This window comes from Lipotes vexillifer, unplaced genomic scaffold, assembly GCF_000442215.2.
Source record: "Lipotes vexillifer unplaced genomic scaffold, Lipotes_vexillifer_v1.1 scaffold308, whole genome shotgun sequence".
Taxonomy (NCBI): domain Eukaryota; kingdom Metazoa; phylum Chordata; class Mammalia; order Artiodactyla; family Lipotidae; genus Lipotes; species Lipotes vexillifer.
In genome coordinates, this window is record NW_006792985.1 from 1,888,105 (window position 1) to 1,914,561 (window position 26,457).

The 26,457-nt window shown below is 38.2% G+C and overlaps 1 protein-coding gene across 2 annotated transcripts in view; it reads left to right on the top strand.

Annotated features, from left to right (window-relative positions):
- INTS9 (integrator complex subunit 9) overlaps window positions 1-26,457 on the top strand; it is a 110,076-nt gene that overhangs the window by 14,298 nt on the left and 69,321 nt on the right. The window contains exons 1-3 of one of the 2 annotated variants that reach the window (XM_007466148.1): window positions 16,855-16,995; window positions 17,844-17,971; window positions 25,884-25,944. In XM_007466148.1, the coding sequence (XP_007466210.1) occupies window positions 16,855-16,995; window positions 17,844-17,971; window positions 25,884-25,944 (330 nt within the window). Of the gene's footprint in view, window positions 1-16,854; window positions 16,996-17,843; window positions 17,972-25,883; window positions 25,945-26,457 lie in introns of those variants that run through there. The other variant, XM_007466149.1, reaches the window with a different exon arrangement.

Below are 26,457 nucleotides of genomic sequence, written 5' to 3' on the forward strand. Positions count from 1 at the left end.
CAGCAGGAAGGAGGAAGGGACAGGGAAAGGCATGCCCCTTCCCTCTGATTATTTCTCAGAGTTGCACACAGACTTCGATATATTGTTTTTGGCCAGAATTTAGTTACATGACTACAGTTAGTTGCAAGAGAGACTGGGAAATCTCTATTCCAGGTGGCCATAATTCCAGCTGAGATTTGGGGTTCTCCTGTGAAAGGGCAAGGGGGAATACAGATAATGAGACAACTTTCTGTTACAAGCCTTTCCATTTTGAATGTTCATGAGCTCATTTTGAATCTTTTTATAGTATTACGTTATATGGATTTATTCTGCTATTGAACATTTTGGTTTCCATTCCCTACTATCCCACACAATACTGAAGAGAACATATTTTTATTTACATTTTTTTGCACCCATCTGGGTGTTTGCTTAGTGTCAATTCCTTAAGTAAAATTGCTATATATGCACATTTTAAATTTTGATTCAGTATTGTTCTTCAGACATTCTTTCCTTTTCACTCAACAGAGGTAAATGAGAGTTTCCATTTCCCCACATCCTCATGATCAGTTTCTTTATCCTGTGCTAGTGTGCGGAGAGAGCATTTTCTCTCAGCGTAGAGAGACAGCCAACAATGTTTGTTCCCAAGCCAACCCCTATTTTCCCTCCCTCACCCTTAATATTAACTGTCAACACTCCCACCCTTCGTGAGCTTCTGTTGGGGTGGGGTGTTGCTTCATTTTCATGGAAAGCCAAGTCAGAGGACAGGATAAGCAAGAGGGAGCAGCCATAAGTGTCAGTTACCCAGCTGTGGGTGATGTTTAGCCATGCTCCAACCAGAAAGTGGCTTCTCTGTGTTCACCATGCATGCTAGAGATTTGCTGCTCAAGTGGAAAATTATCCCTCTATTTTATCCAGCTGTGTAGTCAGTGTGACAGTGAGTGCGATTGGCACCTTTAACAGCTCTCCTGCAAGATAGAATCAAGAGACAAAGTGGAAGAAAGTGAAAGATTACCAAATAAAATTGAAATGTATTTATAGAAATCTCTGAGTTTTGGAGGGCCTGGCCCAAAATTCTTAGCAGGGGTAATAGTTCCGAATTAGGCAGATTTGGCTCAGTGGAAGCCGGTTTAACTCAGGATGCTGTGGTATCAGGCAGGGATTCTCCACAGAGTGTGCTTTCACCTTCCCTGCCACACTAAGAATCTTCTTATACACCCTGTTAGGGCACGGCGTGTCTCCTAGCAAGCTATAGTTATCGATGGCTGTAAATGTGTATACTCAGGTGTGTAGGTGCAGAGGAAAGTTCACAAGCCTTGGAAGAGCTTGGTTCCTCATTTTTAAAAGAGGTATTTGGACTAGATTATCTTAGAATTCCTTCCATCTTACAAATCTTGTAATTTCTTATTTGCATAGAGCTAGTTGTAAAAGAACACAGTTGCATAGATATGTCTTGACTGGTTATATAAAAGACCAAAGAGTTTTGGTTGACCCAGTGAAATGATAGAATAATGAGAGTCAATATTTTTTTGTTAAAAGGGAGCTTAGAAATAATCTAGTCGGGACTTCCCTGGCAGTCCAATGGTTAAGAATCCACACTTCCACTGCAGGGGTAACAGGTTCTATCCCTGGCTGGGGAACTAAGATCCCGTATACCCCATGGTGCAGTGAAAGGAAGGGAGGAAGGGAGGAAGGGAGGGAGGGAGGAGGGTGGGAGGAAGGAAAGAAAGAGAAAGAGAAAGAGAGAGGGAAAAAAAGAGAAAGGAATGAAGGAAGGGAAAGGAAAGGGAAGAAGGAGAGAGAGAGAGAGCGAGAGGGAGGGAGTGGGAGAGAGAGAGAAAGAGAAAGAATCTAGTCAAGTCTCTTCAGATGAAGGAATTTGAGGCCCAAAGAATTTAGGAATTCGTTTGGATTAACACTAATTTAGAGGCAGAGTTAGAACTAATGCTTTATGAGTAGGTTAAAGGAGATGTTGGATGCTGTGGTGTACAGCTCAGCAGTAAGATCTGACTCTGGTTTATTTAAGCTAAAAATAAATTTTCACTTTGGAAAACAGTTCAGTAGTTTCTTAAAAGGTTAAACATATATAGCCTAGCAATTCCACTCTTAAATATTTACCCAAGGGAAATGAAATTGTATGCCTCTACAAAAATCTGTATGTGAATATTTATGGCAGCTTTATTCATAGTTGTCAAAAACTGAAAACAACAACCCAAATATCCATCAGCTTGTGGATGTTATCAATAAACATCTATGGTACATCCATACAATGGAATACTTCTTAGCAATAAAAAAAAGAGTGGGCTATTGATATATGCAACAACAAGGATGACTCTCAAAAGCATTATACTGGTAGTGTTCGAGATTTCCAGTTGCTCTACATCCTTGCCAGCGCTCGTCAGTCTTTAGTTTTGACCATTCTTGTAAGAGTGTAGTGGTACCTCACTGTGGTTTTAATTGGTATTTCTCTAAGGACTCATGTTTAGCATCTCTTCATTTGCCATCCATATGTCTTCTTCAGCGAATGCCTCCTCACATATTTTACCCATTTTTATTGCATCGTTTATGCTGTTGTTGAGTTGTAAGAATTCTTTTTTTATAAAACAGATAAAAATGATACTTTATTAATGTGAACTTATTTTCTAAGTTAAAAATCGTTACATTTATGTACCATAAAATCAGTCAATGAGGAAGAATGAGGCTCTTCTGATAAACACAGAAATCTGAAATCAAGGGTCAGGGAACTACCTTCCTGTAATAACATTGAATTTATTTGTGTGTTTTTTTTTTAATAAATGTATTTATTTATTTTTGGCTGTGTTGGGTCTTTGTTGCTGCACGCAGGCTTTTTCTAGTTGTGGCAAGCGGGGGCTACTCTTTGTTGCATACGGTTGCTTCTCATTGCAGTGGCTTCTCGTTGCAGAGCACAGGCTCTAGGCGCTCGGGCTTCAGTAGTTGTGGCACGCAGGTTCAGTAGTTGTGACTCACGGACTCTAGAACGCAGGCCCAGTAGTTGTGGCCCACGGGCTTAGTTGCTCCACGGTATGTGGGATCTTCCCGGACCAGGGCTCAAACCGTGTCCCCAGCATTGGCGGATGGATTCTTAACCGCTGTGCCACAAGGGAAGCCCAATTTATTTGTTTTTTACTTTGGCTGGAGTTGTAAGAATTCTTTTTCATTTTCTGTTTTCAAGTTCTTTATCAGATACGTGTGTTGTAAATATTCTCTCCCAATCTCTGAGTTACCTTTCGTTTTAAGGGTGTCTTTTGAAGAAGTTTTAAATTTTGATTAAGTTCAATTTATAGGTTTTCTTTTCATGTTCTTGTTCTTTATCTAATCTAAGAAATCTTTGCCTAACTTTCCCTCTCTTTTTCTAGAATTGCCCTATCCTATACAGTATCCATCAGTTGCATGTGACTATTAAACAATAGAATTTAAAATTCTATTTTATTTTAATTAATTAAACTTTAAATTAAAAGCTGATACTTGATTCAGTTATTGAGGAAATTTTAAGTATGTTCAGCAGATCTAACTAAAACTAAATTAAAAAAGAAAACTTAAAATGACTTTATCGTGGGACTTCCCTGGTGGTCCAGTGGTTAAGATTCTGTGCTCCCAATGAAGGGGGCCCAGGTTCAATCCCTGGCCGGGGATCCCACATGCCACAACTAAGAGCCTGCATGTCGCAACTGAAAGATTCCCATATGCCACAAATAAAGATCCCGCACACTGCAATGAAGATCCCGCATGCCACAACTAAGACCCAGTGCAGCCAAATAAATAAATTAATTAATTAATTAATTTTTTTTTTTTACGAAAAGTTAGGGACTTCCCAGGCAGCGCAGTGGTTACAAACCCGCCTGTCAATGCAGGGGACATGGGTTCAAGCCCTGATCTGGGAAGATCCCACATGCCACGGAGCAGCGAAGCCCGTGTGCCACAACTACCGAAGCCTGTGCTCTAGAGCCCGTGCTCCTCAACAAGAGAAGCCACGGCAATGAGAAGCCAGAGCACCGCAAGGAAGAGTAGCCCCCGCTCAACTAGAGAAAGCCCGTGCATAGCATTGAAGACCCAACGCAGCCAAAAATAAATTAATTAATTTTTTTAAAAAGTCAATTCACTTCCCCCACCTTAACAAGTCAAATTGTTGTTGTTTTTTAAATGACTATCATTAGGAAATGCCACATTTTTAAAATGTTAAAATATACTAGCATACAACTTCTCAGGGATGTGGAAATGACTGTTGGCAGTCTTAGTTAACTAATTGAATGCTCTCCCTTCTTGGTCTGTTCCAACCTGTCTGTCTTAGAAGTAACCTAACAGGGGTTAGGTAGTGGTTCAACAGGGAAACAATATTGAGGGAGAAGTTAGAAAAATGACTAGAAAAAACTATAGTCACTTTTATTGCTAAGATTCTTGGATTTTTTTTTCTATCCAACTATCCTATCCATATCAAATCTGTTGCTCTTAGTATAATACACTGTTACACTTTTTCTTCTTTCTAACATATTAGTGGAATGATTTAAGAGAAAGTATTTGGAACTTGTACTCATTTGAGTGCAAAATCAGTTTGTTATTAACTGGATGACCTTGGGCCTTGACAACTGGATTGGTATCGTTAGTATTTACTTCACTCAGTTTTGGGGTAAGAGCTAATTAAATATTGGATAGAAAGTATTTGTTGATAATTCTTATTGTTAGTGAAGGTAATTCATACAATGATATTTTCGATTCCTACTCCTTTCTAAACAAGGGTCTACTTTTATTTTTAGAATTCCCTTTCAAGTGTCAGCTTTGATGTGTATTTTTATGAATATGTATGTTTTATAAATATAACTATCATATTAATACAACATTTCTGGTAATTAGATAATTATCAATATCATTTGAAAATCTTCTCATAAAATTAAAAAGCTTTGCTGAATCTTGTTAGAGAAGTGTTTTGCCAAACTGCATAAGACTATAAAGCATCAAGGAGTTTATTAAAGTTACTAACGTAATCTCAAAACTTTAGACAAAATCTGGGAGTTAATTTTGTTTCCTTCCTCTAAGGCAATATCTTGTTGAATCGTGAGGTAGCAGTCTCACTTTATTTCATTTCCATTGCCATGTCAGTAGTTGTAAGTGTTGTTCACTTTGCATCAGGACAAATATAGTATCAAAATGAAAATCATGAACTATTATCATTAGTAGTTCCTTGAAAATTAACAAGTATACCTAGCAAATGCTATACTAATACTAAAATATCCATTAAGATCTCTTAGATTTTATTTTTGTACCATGAGACTTTTGTCATAAGGAAAAGAGCACTACAAATGTTGACAATAGTAGGAAAGGTATAGTTACATAATTCTAATGTCTGCAGAGAGGTGTCTGATAACCATACAGAAAAGACACTCTTGGCCTCATTACAAACATTAAATAGATGTTAATAGTTTACCTTTTTTTTTTTAGATCAGATCTCCTTCCTCCCCTCCCCGCTTTTGACATAAGTTGTATCTAAAGCTAAGATCCCCAGCCTTTACTTTTCCTCCCTCTCCAGAAGTTAGTACTTTCTTCAAGTTGACGTGTATCATACCCATATGTGCTTTTATTGATTTAGTATATGTTAAGGTGTGTGTATATTCAGTATTATTAGGTATTGCCAAATTATCCTGCAGAATGATTGTACCAATTTATACTACATTTTGACTACATATTTCCAGTACATTGTATTATTAGTCTAATTTTAGCCTATCTAAATTGTCTTATTTAGCCTATCAATTATTGTCTTATTTTGCATGTCCTTGATTCTAATGATACTGAGTTCTTTATATCTTTATTTTTTGACCACTCTTGTTTTCCCATTCTGTTGGGTTTTTTTAGTTTTCGGTTTTTTTTCTTTTTGGCTGCACTGTGCAGCATGCCGAACTTCCCCGACCAGGGATCCAACCCATGCCCCCTGCAGTGGAAGCGCAGAGTCTTAACCACTGGACCGCCAGGGAAGTCCATTTCTGTTGAGTTTTAAAATCTTTTTATTGTTGTTGATTTGTATGAGCTTTTTATACTGAATAGGTTCCCAATGCTTTTTTTAATAACACATAATGGAAATATCTTCTCTCAATCTCTGGCTTGTGTTTTCACTCTGTTAATGGTGTCTTTTGAAGATTTTCAAAGTACCATAGTCAAATACATGAATCTTTGTCTTATAGTTTGTGCTTCTTGTCTCTTAAGAAATTCTCCACTATCCCAGAATGATAAGGTATTTTCCTCTTTTTGTTTTATTTTTCACTACAAGTTGTAAAGTTTTTGTCTTCATATCTTAAGTATTTAAGGCATCTGGAATTAATTTTTTTGTGTGGTGTGAAATAATTTTTTCCAAATGGGTTACAAACTTTCCCAGCACCATATGTTGACAATGGTACTTTTATCATATGTCCTAGACATGTATGTGCTTCTTTTCTGGACTGTTTATTCCTTTTTTGTTGGTCCATTAGCTATCTTAGTGCAACATCCTACTGTTAATTACATTATAGTAAGTTGTAATACCAGAAAACTTAAATCCTCTCTAATCATTGTTCTTTAATATTTTTTAGCTAATCATAGCCCTTGACTCTTTCATATGATTTTTTTTTTAATTTTTATTTATTTATTTATTTTTGGCTGTGTTGGGTCTTCGTTTCTGTGTGTGGGCTTTCTCTAGTTGGCGGCGAGCAGGGGCCACTCTTCATCGCGGTACACGGGCCTCTCACTGTCGTGGCCTCTCTTGTTGCGGAGCACAAGCTCCAGATGCGCAGACTCAGTAGTTGTGGCTCAGGGGCCTAGTTGCTCTGTGGCATGTGGGATCTCCCCAGACCAGGGCTCGAACCCGTGTCCCCTGCATTGCCAGGCAGATTCTCAACCACTGCACCACCAGGGAAGCCCTTATATGATTCTTAATTTCCATAAAAAGTAGATTAGTGAGAACTGATTTTTTTTTTTTTAATAGAGAGATTTATTTTTAAGGAATTGGCCCACTTCACATATAACGTAAGAACCTTACAACGGTGTACTTCCAAGTCCTCCCTCCCATTCTTTGTGCTGTGGTGCTCACACATTTTATTATTTTTTTTATTATTATTATTTTTTTTTTTGCAGTACGTGGGCCTCTCACTGTTGTGGCCTCTCCTGTTGCGGAGCACAGGCTCCGGACGCGCAGGCTCAGCGGCCATGGCTCACGGGCCCAGCTGCTCCGCGGCATGTGGGATCTTCCCGGACCGGGGCACGAACCCATGTCCCCTGCATCGGCAGGCAGACTCTCAACCACTGTACCACCAGGGAAGCCCCACACATTTTATTTTTATACTTGTTATAAATTCCACAATATGGTGTTACCATTTTTCCTTTAGACAGTTAATTATGTTTTTAAACAATTTTTAAAAGTAGCTTTTATATTTTCATTTATTTTCACCATTTTCAGAGTTCTTCACTTTTTTTTAATAGATTTTATTATAATATTCCTTCTTTCTAAAGAACTTCCTTAACATTTTTGTAACACAGTCTGTTGGCAATGAATTCCCTCACCTTTTATTTGTCTCAGAGTCTTTTTTTTTCAGCTAAGTTTCCCTTTGTTTTTTACCTTTTTTTCTTCCAGTTTTAATGAGATATAATTGACATACAGCATTGTATCAGTTTAAGGTGTAAGCATAATGATTTAACTTACATATATCACAAGATGATGACCACAGTAAATTTAGTGAACACTGATCATTTCATATAGGTATAAAATTAAAGAAATAGAAAAATATTTTTTTCCTTGTGGTGAGAACTCTTAGGATTTACTCTCTTATCAGCTTTCATATATAACATAGAACAGTGTTAATTATATTTATCATGTTATACATTATATTCCTAGTACATATCTTATAACTGGAAATTCATACCTTTTGACCACCTTCATCCAATTCCTCCTCCCCCCACCCCCACCTCTGGTAACGACAGATTTGATCTCTTTTTCTATGAGTTTGTTTATTTGTTTGTTTTGAAGTGTAATTGACGTATAACTATTAGTTCCCATTACACAACATAGTGATTCAGTATTTCTATATATTTCAAAATGATCACCATGATAAGTCTAGTACCATCTGTCACCATACAAAGATATTATATAATTATTGATTATATTCTCCACACTGTATATTTCAAACCCATGACTCATTAATTTTGCATCTGGAAGTTTGAACCTCTTAATCTCTCTCACCTATTTATTTCTATTTTTAACAACAGTTTTTTTTCCTTTCCAATTAATGTTATTTTTAAGGAGAGTTTTATAGGTTTTTTAAAGTTTTTATATGATTTTATACTTCTCTTTTATGATACATTTAATTTTTTGCCATATGAATGGTATTCTCATTTTAATTCTTATTACTTTTACTGATCATTCATGGCTGGCGTGTAAGAACTCAATTTTTGTACATTGATTTTTTTCTATCTAGCAATCTTGATGAACTCTCCTATTAGTTGTAATAGGTTTCCTTCAGAATGTCTTCTAATAATATCTGTGGACAGTGACATTTTATTTCTTCACTTCTAATCATTTTATCCTTTATTTTTCTTGTCTTATTGCATTATATATCATTTCCAGTATAGTATTAAATTTAAGCAGTCATAGTTGGTATCCTTTTGTTCTTGACGATGAGGGAACTGTTTCTTATGCTTCATCATCAACTGTGATGTAGGATTTGGTTAGAACCCTTTATCAGATTAAAGAAATATTTTTCTATTTATAGTTGGGTAAGAGTTTTTGCCTTTGAATTGATGTTGATTTTTTTAAATACATTTTTGGAATCTTTTAAAATTTGTTTTTCCCTGTATTCATTTATGTGTGAATTATGCTGATAGGTTTTCTAATGTTGTGCCAGGAAGCAAAAGCATTACATAAAAATCAATTTGCTAGACATATCTTTTTAATGTTACATTTGAATCAGAAAGAACCGAAGTCTATTCCACTGCCAGAGAGAAAAGAAAACTGAACCTCTTTTCTCTGCTCATAGGTCTCCACAGTGAATATATGTGTTGATTAAATAGAAAAAGGAGAAAAATAGGGAAAAAATGGTGATGTCATTTACAACTTACTTCATTAACACTCTTACCTGTAAAAATGTTCCTTTATGGTGTGTACAGTTCTCCTGAACAAGATTAAAGAGCTTTTGGCATTAACTTAACCTAAAGGTTATAGGTTACATTACAGATATTTTAAGGTAGTTTCAGCAGTAAAACTGCTTTAGAGTGAGAGAATCTTATCACCTTTTTGTTCGTTTGTTTCTTTTTTTGAATGGAAGGGAAAACTCAAGAAAATTACTGCTTATGATGGATTGCAGACATATTTAATAATTTAATCTTTGCTTTATCTTATATTAGCCAGCTAACTAATTTTCTTTGTTCACTAGCTTATAAATTCAGTCTATATTCTTATCAACTCAAAGTATGGCCTTATAGAGCACATCATCTCTGCAAATTTTTCTTAGTCTCTGACAATTCCTTTCTCTCTGTAGTATAGCATGCTGTGGTGGTAAAGTGTACTCTCTCTGGATCTCATTCACCTAGGTTCAAGTCCTGGCACAGCCTTTACAGCTTTGGGACCTCATAATTTCTGTGCTTCATATTTTTCCTCTGTAAAATGGGAATATAGTTCCTACCTCATAGCATTCCTGGGAGGATTAAAGGAATTAAATGTAAAGTTCTTGCAGAGTGCCTGACATTTAATAAATACCATATCATAGTAACTATGTATATTATAATTATTTTAAATAAGACTAGGAAAGAGAAGAACATATATGATGTTTTAGTCCATGGTTCTTTCTGCAAAAGACAGACTTAAATATTTCTCAAAGGCAATTCACTAAAATTGAATTTGCCATATGATGAAATTGCCAGATTTACCAATTGTACTAACTTGTCAAATTCTTTATTTTTTTTATGAGACATAGTTGATTTGCCAAATTCTTGTGTTGTTGTTTTGTTTTGTGTTTTGTGGGTTTTTTGTTTTTCTGAAGTTTACAGTAATTCATACTACTTTTGAAGATTTCTGTGGGGCTAGATTGACTGGTTGTCATTTTGTGTTCATAGCAGCTTTTTAAGTGTTAGATTTGCTGAAATCTGAGGTCATAGTGTGAGTCTTCTTAGTTATCATTGTAATATTCAGAAACACATTTCAAAATCAGTAACCAGAAACCCCCAAGAGCTACGTATGAAAGGAGTACTAGAAAAATACCATTTGCTTGCTTAAGCGGTCAATAAGGAAGATTGTGCAAGGAGCTTGTGCCGGTGCTTTGAGAGTGTGAAAGTCTGATTTGTATGCTCCCCTATAAGTACGAATATTCAAGCTGAGAAATGAACTTAAAGATTGATCTCAAGATACTTCTTGGGGACTTGCCGCAACCTGTTCTACATAGAATTCCCACAGATGTAGCCCCACCAAAGATGGGCTCACCATCCAGAATTTTAAAACAACAGTAATGAAATCCACCATGAGTTAGAATCAGCAAACATAACAAGACTCCCAAGAACTTCAGACAGTTGTACAATCTGATGGAGATTCTAAAATTAAAACGTTAAAATGATCAAAGACATATACGAAGATATCAAACCTATGAAAAGAGCAAGATGCTATTTTTTAAAGAGAACTTCTAGAAATGAAAATCAGTCATTGAAAAGTTGAGTTAAATAGCAGACTTGACACCAATAAGAAAGAATTAGCAAATTAAGATAGAGCTGAGGAAGGTATCCAGAATGCACTGTACAGGGCTAAAAAAGCAAAATATGAAAGGATAATTTAGTTACAGAGACAGAGTAAAATGAAACATTACAATGAGTATTTAATAGGCATTCCACTAGTAGAAACTAGGAAGAATGGAGGAGAAATGATATTCAAGATGATAATGACTGACAGTGTTTTTCACAGTTGTCAAAGATGAGTCTTTATATGTTAGAAGTATAATCCCCCCCCAAAAAAAGAAAATCATACCAATGTACATTCTTAATGAAAGATCAAAACATCAATGGGGCTTCCCTGGTGGCGCAGTGCTTGAGAGTCCGCCTGCCGATGCAGGAGACGTGGGTTCGTGCCCCGTTTCGGGAAGATCCCACATGTCGCGGAGCGGCTGGGCCCGTGAGCCATGGCCACTGAGCCTGCGCGGCCGGAGCCTGTGCTCCGCAAATGGGAGAGGCCACAGCAGTGAGAGGCCCGCATAACGCAAGGAAAAAAAAAAAAAAAAAAAAAAAAACATCAATGGCAAATAGATTTTAATAGCAGCCTATAAGGGATTACCAGTTAGACTGGCAGCAGATTTCTCATCAGCTATGATAGATGCCAGAAGACAGTTGGATTAGTATTTTTACGTAATTGGCTACCCTATAATTCCACCACCATCACTGTTGAGAAGTAAATTCAAAATTAAGAAATTTCCAGACTAATAATGACTAAGAGTTTACCTTTTGAACACCATTTAAAGGAAGTAGACTAAAGGATGTATTTCAGGAAAAAGGGCATTGAACCCAAGAAATGGGATACAAGAAGGATTGGTGAACAAATAAATTGGTTAAAATGATGGTAAATAATCATTAACTGTGAAAATAGTGTAAAATAATTCATTGACTCTACAGTACTATGGTTAGGACATATTTTTCTTATATTTACATAGCACTGAGGGAAAAAGCAACACTGAGAATTGAACCATGACAAGTTGCTTTAATGATGGTGTTGATCAGTACATGAATCTGTTACACAAACTGCTCTTTCCGGGCTTCCCTGGTGGCGCAGTGGTTGAGAGTCTGCCTGCCAATGCAGGGGGCACGGGTTCGTGTCCCGGACCAGGAAGATCCCACATGCCGCGGAGCAGCTGGGCCCGTGAGCCATGGCTGCTGAGCCTGTGCTCCACAACAGGAGAGGCCACAACAGTGAGAGGCCCACGTACCGCAAAAAAAAAAAAAAAAATCTTCTCTTTCCTTTTAAATTTCTTTTATCCAGTCCAAGGAATTTGGCAGTTGCCTTCATGTGCATTGCTTCAAATGTGATAGGGAATCATTTTGTACCTATCTTGGTTACGGACCATAGCAAAGTTTCATCTATTTGTAAATAGCTTCCATAGTAGAAAAAAATCAATAACAACTAAAATTCGAGAACTCAAGAAATAACAGGATAACAATATTATTGAGAAATACAGAGGTAACTAGAGGAAATAGCTGTAAGAGTCAAAAGTAGTTGCCTCTCAAATTGGTGATTCATTTTTAACTGTATGTGTATATGTGTAAAATTTCATTTAAAAAAAACAGAAGACTGTTGATTGAAGGAAAAATTGGTATAGCTATATTATTTAGAAATAAATCTAGAAATAGATTTTAAGACAAAGAGCATTACATAATGGTAAACCATGCACTAGTATTAATCCTGACCATTATGTACCTAGCAATATAGCCTCAAGGTGTATAAAGCAAAATATGACAGAATTACAAAAAGAAATTGCCAGTTTCTTCTCTCCTAAGACTCAAAGTAGGTAAGGATATAGGAGATTTAGATAAGATAATAAACTTAATCTGCTCTTTATACAATTAGATTATATATTTCCAATTTTCATGCACACTCGATCATTTGTAAAAATCAGCTATTCACAGTGTACAGACTTACAAAGCAAGTTTCAATAAATATCAAAAAAGTATTATAAAATCTGTTCCCTGCCCACAAGAAAATTAGAAATCAGTAACCAAAAGATAACCATTCCCACCTTTATATTTGGAAGTTAAACCAAACACACACACAACACACAGTTCTTTTGTAGCTCAAAGTAGAAATCACAATAGAAATTTCATTGTATTTAGAAATGGGTAAATTGAAAACACAATGTAAACTTGTAAAATGTATCCAGAGCATCACTTACAGGGCTGTCTGTAGCCTGAATGCATATTTTAATCAGCTACACATCCAACTGCAGAAATTTAAAAAGTATAACAGATAAAACTTGAAATAGAACAATAAAACTCAGAGCAGAAATTAAATAGAAATTGAAAAGCAAACATATATTTATGTTAATGATAATTGACTTGTTTATGAGCTAAAGGAATACATTTTAAACTGTAAAGGGAGAAAAAATAAAATTAATAAAAGAGAAAGCAGTGCATTGCACCTGGCTCAGAGACATGTTATTGTATAGTAAAAATGGCAGCATTCACTAAATATATAGATTAAATGTAGCTTCCATTTCCATCCTTAGAAAACCTTTTTTTTAGAATTGAAGTCTAGTCATTCTAGCTTATTTTCAAATATTACAAAGTAAAAACTTTACAGCATTGAGGTGAAAACGAAAAACAAGAACAAAAAACCAGTGGACAGAATAGAGATTTCAGAAATATATTCAAACTACTAAAGGACTCAGGTGTTGAAAACCAAGGATAAGTTAAAGGCAAAAGGAGTTGCCTTTAATGAATTCTGCAAGGACATTTAGGAAAATGGACTCATGTTTTTGTCCCAGTTGTGCATAAGAGATCATTTTAGGACTCTTTATGAAAACAGTATTTTCAGAGGTCAGATTGGTTTGTCAACATAATAGCTATTCCTCAGAAGTGTGTCAGCATCAAAAGGAAAGCAACAGGGCTTCCCGAGTGGCGCAGTGGTTCAGAATCTGCCTGCCAAGGCAGGGGACACGGGTTCGAGCCCTGGTCTGGGAAGATCCCACATGCCGTGGAGCAACTGGGCCCGTGAGCCACAATTACTGAGCCTGCGCGTCTGGAGCCTGTGCTCTGCAATAACAGAGGCCACGATAGTGAGAGGCCCGTGCACCGCGATGAAGAGTGGCCCCTGCTCGCCGCCAACTAGAGAAAGCCCACGCACAGAAACGAAGACCCAACACAGCCAAAAATAAATAAATAAATACATTTTTGTAAAAAAAGGAAAGCAACAAAGAGAAAGGCAGAATATGGATAGTTGTTAAATCTGAGTAATGGGAGTTTACTGTACTAATTTTGCTTACTTGTATGTTTGAAATTTTCCATAATAAAACTTCTTTAAATGAAAGTAAGAGAATGAGAAATATATGTACTAAGTATAACTGATAAAAATTTTTACCCAAAAAATATAAACAGTGCTTATATATGTTAAGCATATATAAGTTCTGAATCCAGATTTATTCAGTGGTAAAAAGAAATCAGGCACATGAGGAAATATAGATAATAAATTATTACACAGAAAAATCTGCAGCTTTGTTATTAAGTAGAAATAAAATTAACATGAAAGCACTGCTGTGTGCTTATTAAGCTAGAAAAAATAAAAATTGTAAAACCTTATGTTGACTACAATATTCGCTTCTGTACTCAGTAGTAACTGTATCTTCCTGGACGGAAAACTAGCAATAGAAAAATATTTGTAAAATTATTCATTCCCTTTACCTAGTCTTATGGGATACACAGATGTCTAAAACATTAGTGAATGCCACACAGAATAGAATTTCTTATCTAAAATCCTGTAAATTTAGGTGCCCCCCCAAAAAACAAAATTTAGGTGACCTCTTCAGCCTCTTAATGATTTTATAACTATAGCAACAATGAGCACATACTATGTGTCAGGTTCTGTATCTATTCATTTAGTCCTCCCAACTTTAGGAGGGTAGCTTCTATTACTGCATCCTACAGATAAGGAAGCTCAAGTTAAGTAACTTTCCCAAAATCACACAATAATGAGCACAACCAAGATTTGAGCCTAGGCAGTCTTACTTCAAACTCCCTGCTTTAAATCATTTCTTCAAACTGCCTCTCAAAATTAATTCATTTATCAAGTAGTTGATTTCCGGTTTAGGGCCATTTAATTGCTCCTAGATAGCTGCTACTAACATGTACTAACATTATAGAGGCATTTTGGTGTAGATTCTAGATGGTTTTGACCATAATGCTGATGGGAATAAGCAGTGAAACAGATCTTCTGCTATATTCCTGATGACATTGTAAATAGGCACAGCCTTTTTTGGAAAGCATTTTGGCAGCATATTTCAAAAGCCATAAAATGCTCATAATTTTTGACCTAGTTAATGCCACTTCTGGGAATCCTCTGAAGATACAGTCCAATATGGAAAAAGCCTTGAGCACTAAAGTTATCACCACAGCCATGTTTGTAATAAAGCAACTGAAAGCAACCCTGAATGTTCAACAGTAAGAGAATAATTAAACAAGTATGGTATATTTACTTAGGCAGCCAATAAAACGAAGTGATATGCAACATAGACAAAACACAGCCATGATCTTAAAAGCAGCATACAGAGCAATAGGTGCACTAAAATTATAGCTTTTACAAATATGAAAAAAGACAGGGACTGTAGAAATGCTGTGGGTAATATTTTTCTTTCTGGTATTTTTCAAATTTTCTATCATATTTATTTCTAATTGCAAAATTAAAATCACTTGATTACTTAATGTTTTTGTGTATTAGTCCCTAACTCTCGCTAGATTATAATCTGCTTGGTGACTGTAGGCAGCATATTAGAAACGTGCAAAGAGCACCGCTGGAGCCAGGGAAACTTCGAGAACCTTGCCAGGTGCCTCATTTACTGGTGACAGTTACTCTGTGTCTCAGCAGACTGAGTTGACCCACAAAGTGAGCAGTGCACTTTGGGAAGCACAAGTGGGATCTATGGAGTCAGGAGACCTTGCTGTGTGTCTTTGGCTCTCTCTTCTCAGACAAGCCCCTCAAACTGTGTAAAACTCAATTTCCTGATCCATAAAATTGGAGCTAGTGAGATCAAGGTCTGGCACTCTTTCAGTAGACACTCTGAAAATGTTTCTCCCATTCAGTTATGGCCCTTATAAAGTGTTCCTCACCTTTCTTTATCCTTGGACGATAGGAGCAAATGTAAAGTCTGTTGGCTAACTTCCTTTGCCTGAAATCTTTTGAGCAGAAACTTTTACATGTCCATCTTCTGTCTTCTGCTGCAATTTGTTATCCGTGATTTAAAGATGAAGATAAAAAAGATTTTGTCATTCAGTGTGACTGGCTAAATTTTCAGTTTTGTTTTAATCATTTTTTTTTTCTGATTATAAAAGTATGGTAAACGCTCATTGTCAAACGTTTGGAAAATGCAGAAAGCTGAAAGGAGAAAATTACACCATAATCTTTAAACCCAGAAATAACCATTATATACATTTCAGTTATTTTCTTTTTAGGTTTTTCTGAGTATCTGATTTTTTTCTTTATAAAGGAGAAATATAGGAAAGTCCTCTGTCATGTTTGGGGCAGGTTTAACAGGGTGCTTTGTGTTCATTTTGAAATAGTTTTTCTTTAACAAATATGTAATTCTTAGATAGGGGTAAAGACCAAGCTAGCAATAGGGAACCAGATGGAGAAGGGTGGGGTAGGAATAGCTCTGCTTTGATTAGTAGGAAAATTTTTCCCGTAGTTCTGATACCTATCAAAGAATGAACTTAGGTAAAGAATAATTACCCAAATCATGCTTCCTGGACTTTTTAGTATTTTTTTTTGTTACTGTTTTCATTGTAAGTAACTGTGTACCCTTTCAGGCCATGAGTTGTGAATTATGGACTGGGAAATATAATTATCTTTCACAAACTTGGAATAAAGAAGCTCGCAAGGGACTTCCCTGGCAGTCCAGTGGGTAGGGCTCTGTGCTTCCAGTGAGGGGCTATGGGTTCGACCCCTGCTTGGGGAACTAAGATCCCACAAGCCATGCAGTGTGGCCAAAAAAGAAGGTTACAAAATACTCAAAATTTCTTGGCTCCTGACCTTTTAGGACCTGCAGTTTTAAAAACTCATCAGTTCCTGTAATGTCTTCTGGAGAAAACTAGGAAATTTATCCAGTGACAGAACCAACGAGCAACGAAGACTTGGCGTGCGCTGCGGTGGCCGTGTGGGGGCAAGCACTGATGTCGCGCTACCCTGACTTGTGCTTAAATCTGAAAGAATGTGTCTGTCAGGAGATGGGAACCATTGACCCCTCCATCTTCTGGGCTTTGCTGTTCAAGGGAGGCTTCTACGGAATGAAGAAGAGAGAAGTGGGAGGAAAGGTCTTTTCTCTCTTCTTTCATTCATTGTCTTCAGGACAGCAGTCGAATTACGAAAGGTGACACAGGGTCCATCCCATGTAAATAATTTTCAGTGTGGCGTATCTGTCATCCCCAATCCATTGAGGAGGACCTGAGGGATGTTTGAGGTCAGTGTGCTGGTTTGCCTCATCACTCCCCTTTGAATGCGCCTTTGTGGCTCGTGCCCCTTTGACTTCTGAGGACTGCGGCCACAGGCAAGATGCTCTTGATTGGTTGGGAATGGGTGTCCCTCACTCCTGCCTAGTATCTGCACGTCAGGGGAGTCACTTGTCCTTTGGAGTCATTTCTCCTGACAAGGCTGAGCCATCACCCCGTTACTGATGCTTGTTTGTTAACCCTTCCCAAGCATTTCCTCTTGGAGGAAAGTCACCCGACTTATTTACAGAGGAGCAAACCTAACCTGTAGCACAGTTTGAGGTTCCAGCTTAGAATTTTATTGACTTTACACAGTACTTAGGTCTGACAGGATAGTGAGAATTTGCAAGTGTCATGTGAGAGTGGAGCAGAAAACTACAGCCAGGAAACCTGTTTAGAATAACCTTGGCCCCTCCAAAACTCTACTTGCCTGAGATGTAAGTTGGTACCCCGCGAAGAACTGGATATGATCTGAGATTTTTGAGGATGCTGAATGCTAGGGGAAGTGGTATCCAGCACTGTAAAAGGGAGGAAGCCATATAGAAAGTTAGCTGAATTTACACAGTGCTCTAATGAGAGAAGATGATCAGCTTTATTTAATTCACTTTATTTTTTAGGCTTTTTCTGTAACTGATTATTGACAAAAGTGATTTGTTTGTTTGTTTGTTTTTCAGTATTGCCTGTCAGGGCACCCAACCTTACCATGCAATGTGCTCAAATTCAAATCAACCACCATTATGCTGGACTGTGGACTGGACATGACTTCCACCCTCAATTTCCTTCCTTTGCCACTTGTTCAAAGGTATGTGCTGATGCATCCGAGACAAAATGAGCTTTGGTTTGCTGAAAAACGGTACACAGTAGCCTCAAGATGACCACTACCTTGTGTGTTGTCCTAAGTTTACTTTGTTCCCTTAAAAATGTTCTTCATCAAAATAATTTCCTTTGGCTGGGTTGATGGAAAGTGTTGTATTGATTTATTGATTGACTTCTTTATTATAACTTCTGAGCTTCTGTTAAATGTTCCTGCAACTACTCAGTGCAAGTGAGGTCATATATATTTCATCTTTCTTGCTAATTCATGTAGGAGCTGATAAATGGTCAACTGATGAGCCCCACGAATTGAATTTTAGAATCATTTAACTGCCTTTGCAGGGACTTGACATCATAGAGCCTGACATTTCTTTTTGATAGGTATCTATGCATTATTTTCATACTAGTCAGCTGTAGATATCATAGAATCTTACATGAAGCCAAAGTCCATGTCTTAAAGTAGACAGATTACCCCAGGCCTACAGGCAGCACTGTTTACTCTTACTAAGACCTTGTCTAGGAGATTGGTTTTCCAGCTTGCTGTTATTTAGAAGCAGCACTTTATAAAAGGCATGGGTAACTTTTAGAAGCAGATATACTCCCAGCAGCAAAAAGTGATACCGCATGAAGGAGGGGAGACAGAAAAGCTACCTAAAGCAGATTTAAGAGCTTAAAAGCATAACAAGCTAGTTAAACCATCTAACGTATCTCATTCACTGCTGAAGACTTCACTGTGTGCAATGATTATTCATAATGATAACCCTGTGAACCATCTAGGAAAAGTATAATTAAAAATCAACGATTGGGGCTTCCCTGGTGGCGCAGTGGTTGAGAGTCCACCTGCTGATGCAGGGGACACGGGTTCGTGCCCCGGTCTGGGAGGATCCCACATGCCACAGAGCGGCTAGGCCCGTGAGCCATGGCCGCTGAGCCTGTGCGTCCGGAGCCTGTGCTCCGCAACGGGAGGGGCCACAACAGTGAGAGGCCCGCTACCGCAAAGAAGAAAAAAAAAAATCAACAATTGACTTTTTTCTGAGATAAGGGATACAGTAAGGTGATGGGGACAAGGTCAGAGTTAATTCCAGATTACATTTTATGCATAGCTGATAAAATTCAGTTATAATCACATCCAGCACTTAGAAATACTTTTACCATCCAAAGATATTATCCAGAAGGGAAAAAAAAAATGTATTTAGAGTTGATTTAGGAACTATAGGTGTCATATATATTTCTCAACAAAAATGACTGCATGTTTTTTATTAAAGTAACCTGATATCATTGTCCGTTTCCTTCCAAAGCTTAAAATGTTCATTCACTTGGTGTTAAGAATCTGCAGTGTCCTAGACCAGGGGATACAGACATGAACAAGACAACTTTTCTTTCCTCATGGAATTTATAGTCTGTCAGGGGAGAAAGAATTACACAGTTGAAGATTTAATTATACTTGTGGTACAAAAAATAGCTATATACTTGTGATAATTACTAAAGAAAATAAAATACAGGGTATGCTGAGCGTTCCCAAATGGGGGCCTACATGCTCTGCAGGGTCATGAATCATCTAGGTGTTCAAAACCTGAGTTGGGCACACAGTCCTAGCTACATGTTTTCCCTTTCCTGTTCATTCCTGTCTTTACCTAATTCTGTATTCTCAAGTGAATACAGAATCCACTTCTACTCTCTCTTCCCCTTGTCATTGTTTTCCTCTCAGAGGGAGGTTATACTAAGGGGATGATTAGCAGCCCATGGCAGTTCCTTACAAAAAGTGTCTTCATTTGCTCAGGCCAGAAACCGTGGAGGTCCACTTGGCTAAAATAGTATCCCCAGTCCCTCTCTGTCCCCTCATCCTGCTTTATTTGTCTTCAGAGCACTTCTCATTATATCATATATACATACTTGGTTTATATATTGTCTTTCTTCTTCACTAAAAGGTAAGTTTTATAAGGGCAGAGATTTTGTTTGCTCTCCACTGTATCCCCAGTGCCTAAAAGAGTTCTTGGCATGCAGTAGCTGCTCCGTAAATATTTGTCATAGGAATAAATCCCTTTGTCTTCTCTGGATTTCAACCCTTCTCTCCTTCTGCATCATTTCGCTCTTGTAATCTTTCCTTTATCTTGAATCTTTCCATCTTGACTCAGTCCTTCCCATTTAATTATGCTGTCACTTCTAACTTTAAATGTAAAAAAAAAAAAAAAAAAGTCTTTTTAACCTTCTCTCAACCCCACTTTCCCCTTCAGCATTCCTAACTCCTTCCCAGTCTGCTTTGCCCACACCAACCACCAGAACATCTTTCGGTAAATCACAAATGACTTCCACGTCATTAGCTGTAATACGCATTTGTCATCCCCCTCCTTAGCCACTCAGCATCACGCTCCTCCGTGATAATACAGTCCTGGTTTTCATTACTTCTCTGAATCTTTCTCTTCTGTCTACGTTGGAGATTCATTTTCCTCTAACTGGCCATCGCACATGAGAATTCTTTAGTATTCAGTGCTTGGCCACAGAGGCTCCACCAAGGGAATTTAATAAATGCTCAGAAGGACTTCCCTGGTGGCGCAGTGGTTAAGAATCCGCCTGCCAAGGCAGGAACACGGGTTCAAGCCCTGGTCCGGGAAGATCCCATGTGCCGCGGAGCAACTAAGCCCGTGTGCCACAACTACTGAAGCCCTCGTGCCTAGAGCCCGTGCTCCGCAACAAGAGAAGCCACCGCAATGAGAAGCATGCGCACCACAATGAAGAGTAGCCCCCGCTCGCTGCAAGTAGGTAAAGCCCACATGCAGCAGCAAAGACCCAACGCAGCCAAAAATAAATAAATTTTTAAAAATAAAATAAAAAATAAATGCTCAGGGCCTCAATAACCATCCAGACAATAACTTACAAATGTGTATTTTTAGTTAAGTTCCACATCTGAGTTCCACATTCATAATCATAAATCCAAAATGCCTACTCGGTTTCTCTCCTCGGATGTGCCTTTGAAAGCACTTCAGAACTCACCATACCCCAAACTGAGTTTATGATTAGGCTTGGTCCAGAAGAGGAGAGTACACCCTCCCAGACCTGGCTTAGGGCACCCTGTTATAAAAGCCGGAGAGCTGGGAGTTCACTTAGATGCCCCCTTCCTCACTTCCCACATCGAACCTTTCATTAAGTATTGTCATTTTTACCTTCTAGATAGCTCTAGGATCCAGTTACTTCTCTTGAGTGCTACTGTGGTAGTCATCATCCTCTTTTACAGGCATTACTGGTAAAGCTTCCTAACCAGTTTCTTCAATTCTGTTCTTGCCCCTGTCTGAATCCAGAGTCTTCTTTTTATGTAACTTTTTATTTTGAAATTGCTTCAGATTTACAGAAAAGTTGCAAGAATAGTTACAGACAATTCCCAGTTACTCTTACCAGTTACTAACATTTTATCACATTTGCTTTATCACTGCCTCTTTATAGTACATATGCATGTAGTTTTTTCTGACCCATTTGAAAGATAGACACCGTGCTCCTTTGCCACCTAAATTATACTTATGTGCCTGTCTTATAAGAAGAAGGACATTCTCTTACATAACCACAGTACAATAAAGAAAATCAGTTAACTTAACGTTGATAGTATACTAGTATCTGAGCTGTGTACCTTATTTACATTTCCCAAGTTATGCCAGTTCATATTTCACTGTAATGCCTTTTATAGCAAAAAAGAAAAATAACTTACTGGTCTAGGATCCAGTCCAGATCACACATTGCATTTGGTCACGTCTTTAATCTCCTTTAATCTGGAAGAATTTCAGTCTCTATGTCTTTCATAACCTTGCCATTTTTAGGAGTGTAGGCCAATTATTTTATATAACATCTTTCAATATGGGTTTGTCTCACGTTTCCTCATAATTAGGTTGGGGTTACTATTTTCGGTAGGAATACCACACAAATGATGGTACGTGTTATCAGAAGGCACTTGATGTCAATTTTCTCCAAAATCACCTTTTAGAAATACAGATCTAATCTCGTCTTTCACCTGTTTAAGACCTTTCAGTGGTTTTTCCATTGCTTTTAAATTTATTTATTTATTATTTTTGGCTGCGTTGGGTCTTCGTTGCTGTGTGCAGGCTTTCTCTAGTTGCAGCGAGCAGGGGGGCTACTCTTCTTTGCGGTGCGCGGGCTTCTCATTACAGTGGCTTCTTTTATTGCAGAGCACGGGCTCTAGGTGGGCAGGCTTCAGTAGTTGTGGTATGCGGGCTCAGTATTTGGGGCACACAGGCTTAGTTGCTCCGCGGCATATGGGATCTTCCCAGAACAGGGCTCGAACCCGTGTTCCCTGCATTGGCAGGCAGATTCTTAACCACTGTGCCACCAGGGAAGTCCCCTCCATTGCTGTTAGGATAAATACCAAGTCAGTCTTGGTACATTAGGCTTTATGCCTCTCTTCTAGTATCTTGCTCTTTCTTTTCTTTCAGTTTCAAAGAAGTCTTATCTCCTGCCTGGGAGCAGTCACACAGATTGTTCCTTCAGCCAGGAAGGCTCTTCACCCCTCCCTGAACCCACCTTCCCTTAGCCTATTTAGCAATTTAGCAGGAGCTCCTCTCTCAGATCATTTATGACTCCAGTTTCTATATGGGAAGGACAGAGAGAGGCATTTTAGTTGGATGAGGGGGAGGGTATATATAGGACCCTCCTTGAAATTTCATTTGGATTGTAAGGTCGGATCTTAAGAAACGGCACCGCGAAACAGAGGAAAGCTTCAAGTGAGCTTTATTAGGGAGTGCTCCCGGGCGAGGTTCACTGGTCCGAGAGAAAGGGGCCAGAGAAGTCGCACCCGGGTGAGGGTTGGGCAAGATTTTATAGGGGAAGAAGGGAAAGGGGTGTGGTGAATCTGGGAGGGCACAGGGTATTCCTTATTTGGTGGTCATTTCGGGTATCCTGGGGGACCGTTAGTCCCGCCCCTCGAAAGGTGCGAAGGCTGGGCTGGGTTCAAAGTCCCCAGGTCAGTTCCTGGAACTGGGTGGTCCGGAATGTCTCCAGGGAAGTTTCTGGAACTGGGTGGTCCGGAGAATTTCGGTCTGATGCAACCTGTGAATCTGATTGTGTTCCCCTACCTCGGGCCAGTTGGCCTTACATGGATAACCTTTTTTTATTTTAAGATATCCATGCCAAAGCCTGGTGAGAATGGTTGGAGGAAAGTCCTGGGCCTTGTAGCTGTCTTCTTTCTTTATTCCCTCCAAACCTTGCCCCTTGACACAGTTTCCCCTTGACTCTGCTACCATCCAGATGTCAGCTCGTTCTTCAGAGACTCAAGGAAGTCTTGATGCTGCCTAGACCAGTCCCTTGTTAGGAGACTTTGTGGTGCCTTGTGCGCTGAGTGCTGCCTCATCATTCGTAACAGCTTGTTCTCTGTGTGATTACTTGATCTGTCTGTCTTCTCTAACCCCTCAGGAGGACAGGCGCGTTTTGCTCATGGTCGTATCACCAGCATCTGAGTGCCCGACACATAAATCAAGATTCATTAATGAATGAGTGAAGATCGATACCTTGTCCTCCTTCAGTACTTCACCAAATGATGAGGTTGTTTCCTGTCCCTCTTTCTGGAAAATCGCCCTCTGTCTTCACCTCGTAACTCCTGTTCCCTCTCAAACTTTGTAATCATTAGGAACAAAGTAATAAATCTCTTCCTCTTTGGTAGCTTAAAGTTTACTAACTCTTCATGGTGTAGTCATTAACTTGTTGGACCCCAGTAACAAAATATTTTCATCTCTGTAGTCGGCATCCATTTGCCATCTGATGGCGCATTTGTGTGCCCCTTTATCATTGGCACTGTTGTTATAACATGGTCTTGCTCTCCTTTGAGCATTCAGTACCATCTACTAGCAATTTCTTAAATCCAGAATAACTACAGATATTTCATAGAAGGCTTTGACGTTATAAAAAATGTTTAGCAAGAGCTAAGACCACATTACCTGAAATTTTTACTTTAAAAAAAATTTTTTTTGATAAGCAGTGTACCATTTCTTTTTTTGTTTTTAAATTTTGCTGCACCAGGTCTTAGCTGTGGCACACGGGATCTTTTTTTTTCAGTTGCAGCATGCAGGCTGTTAGTTGCAGCATGTGGGATCTAGTTCCCTGACCAGGGAATCAAACCTGGGCCCCCTACATTGGGAGTGCAGGGTCTTAACCACCGGACCACCAGGGAAGTCCCATAAGCAGTGTACCATTTCTAATCACTTGTTGAGGACAAAACTAATTGAATCAGTCATCTGTAATTTGGAGGTTGACTTGTGTGTGTCCCATGGAGAACAGACAGGATGCATGTCCTTTGTTCCAGTTCTCTTTGTAAAGGGAAGTGGATATTTACAACTTCTTTTAGAGAGTTAGTGTGCATGAAATGAGAACAGTATTCAGATTGTCTTGTCATTACACTTGTATTAGAATGCTGGGTTTTTTAATCTGATCTGATAGTAAATAATATTTTTTAAGAAATAAGAAGTCTATAAGTGAAGGTATATATGTGACTATGAAATGAGATGGGATTTAAACAGCTAATGGTAATAGAGTATTTTTCTGGGAAAGCTCCCAGAGTTTTAAAAAACGTTTTTCAGGTATAATTTATGCCAACCAAACTTGATTCTCCTAGTAGTAATTTTCATTCTCAAGAATGAAATCCAAAAATTCTCACTTTTTGATTAATAAAGGCAAAATGTAAACAGAGAATCTAGGCAAAGGGTATGCGGGACATCATTGTACTTACATTCTTACAGCTTTTCTGTGAGCTAGTAATTATGTCAAAACTAAAAGTTACCCCTTAAATTCTCACTTTTTTTCTAAAATTAGATGCATGTATATTTTATTCAGGTTTTTAATCTTTCCTAGAAGATTGACAAATATTCACATATCTATGTTTCAATTTGACTTTTGTACCTACCATCTAATTACAAAGTTAGAATTTGATAAACTTATTTTAGAGAGAGGATTCAGTACTATACGTTAACTTGGTTTCTGATTATAGTCTTTTAGTCCCACGCCCATACTTTTCCTTTAATTTTTACTTCACAGACTAATTTTGTGTTGAAGTGCTAAAATCCTTTTGCCATCCAACTTGTACTTCTGTGTGCTTTTCTTCATATATCACCTTGATCGTTGTTTTTCTTTTTACCAGCATTTTTTTTTTCTCCTGAGTTATTTGTATTTTCAACCTCCAGTATAATTCTTCCAGTATTGGTCAACCAATAGCACACAGTTAAATCCTGAGCTTACCAGAGTGAATGATTTCTGATTCAGACTTCTTTAATGTAATGTATATGTGAAATTAACCTCACCTTCTAGAAATTACTTACTTAGGTATGTATTTCATAACGCTTAGGAAAACTAGCTTCATTTTCCAGAATTGGAAACTCAAGCCACAGGTAACAAGTTGACTAATTCATTTATAAGCAATGAATCCAGAAGGTGGACTCAAGCAGAATTCATATTTTTATTTGTGGTGAATTCTGGCTGGTAGGCAGCTTAAGTGCTCTTGTCAGACACCTGACCCCTCTGAGTCTGTTTTGTCATCCACAATATAATGGTCCCATTTGGCCTTCGCCTCAGGCTTGTTGTCAAACACAAGCAAGGTGAAGTCGGGGCCAGTGTTGGGAAAACTGTACAATGCTCTAGTGTCTCATCATTCTTTTTTCTCTTTATTATTCTGCATAGCATTCTTTTAATTTTCCCAGTTTAGCGCAAAACTATTTGGCTTTTTAATGTTCCATTGCCACTAATTCTTAAACTTGATACCACATGGTTATTTTTCATCTTTTTGATTAGTATTTTGGGTAGGCATTGCTGCCAGTAATTTCAAACTGTTTTTCACTTTATGGAGCCAGTACAGTCACCGTGAAATCACTGAGGATTATAATATATTTAGGATAATTTAATCTTTTGTTTTGCAGTCCCAGGCTGTCTAATCTTCCTGGCTGGTCCCTAAAGGATGGAAATGCTTTCTTGGACAAGGTAATGATTAGCTGAAGCGTATCTACACCCACTGGAAAGCCATCTTGTCATACCGGAGCCACCCGATAATAATGTGACTGATGGGCTCATTTTTTCCCCTGTGTCTTCTCCCTGAAAAATCCCATGTAAAGTCTTCAGTACTTGGTAATTATTGTTTTTAAGAGCCTTTTAAGGAGTCTCAGTGTTCAGGTACAGATCCAGTTTTCTCATGTGTAAAATCTAAGAACTTCTGCTGCAAATACATTTTCTCACCACAAAAAGAAAACTATTATTTTTAGAATTGCAATGAGAGTTTCAGTGGTGATGCTTATTAGAGAATTCCGTCTAGCTCGTTTCTTCTTTTTTTTTTTTTTAAAGATTTTCTTTTGATGTGGACCATCCCCAAAGTCTCTATTGAATTTGTTACAATACTGCCTTTTCTTGGTTTTTTGGCCCCGAGGCATGTGGGATCCCAGCTCCCTGACCAGGGACCGAACCGCACCCCGCCCCCCCACCCCACCCCACCCCCACCCC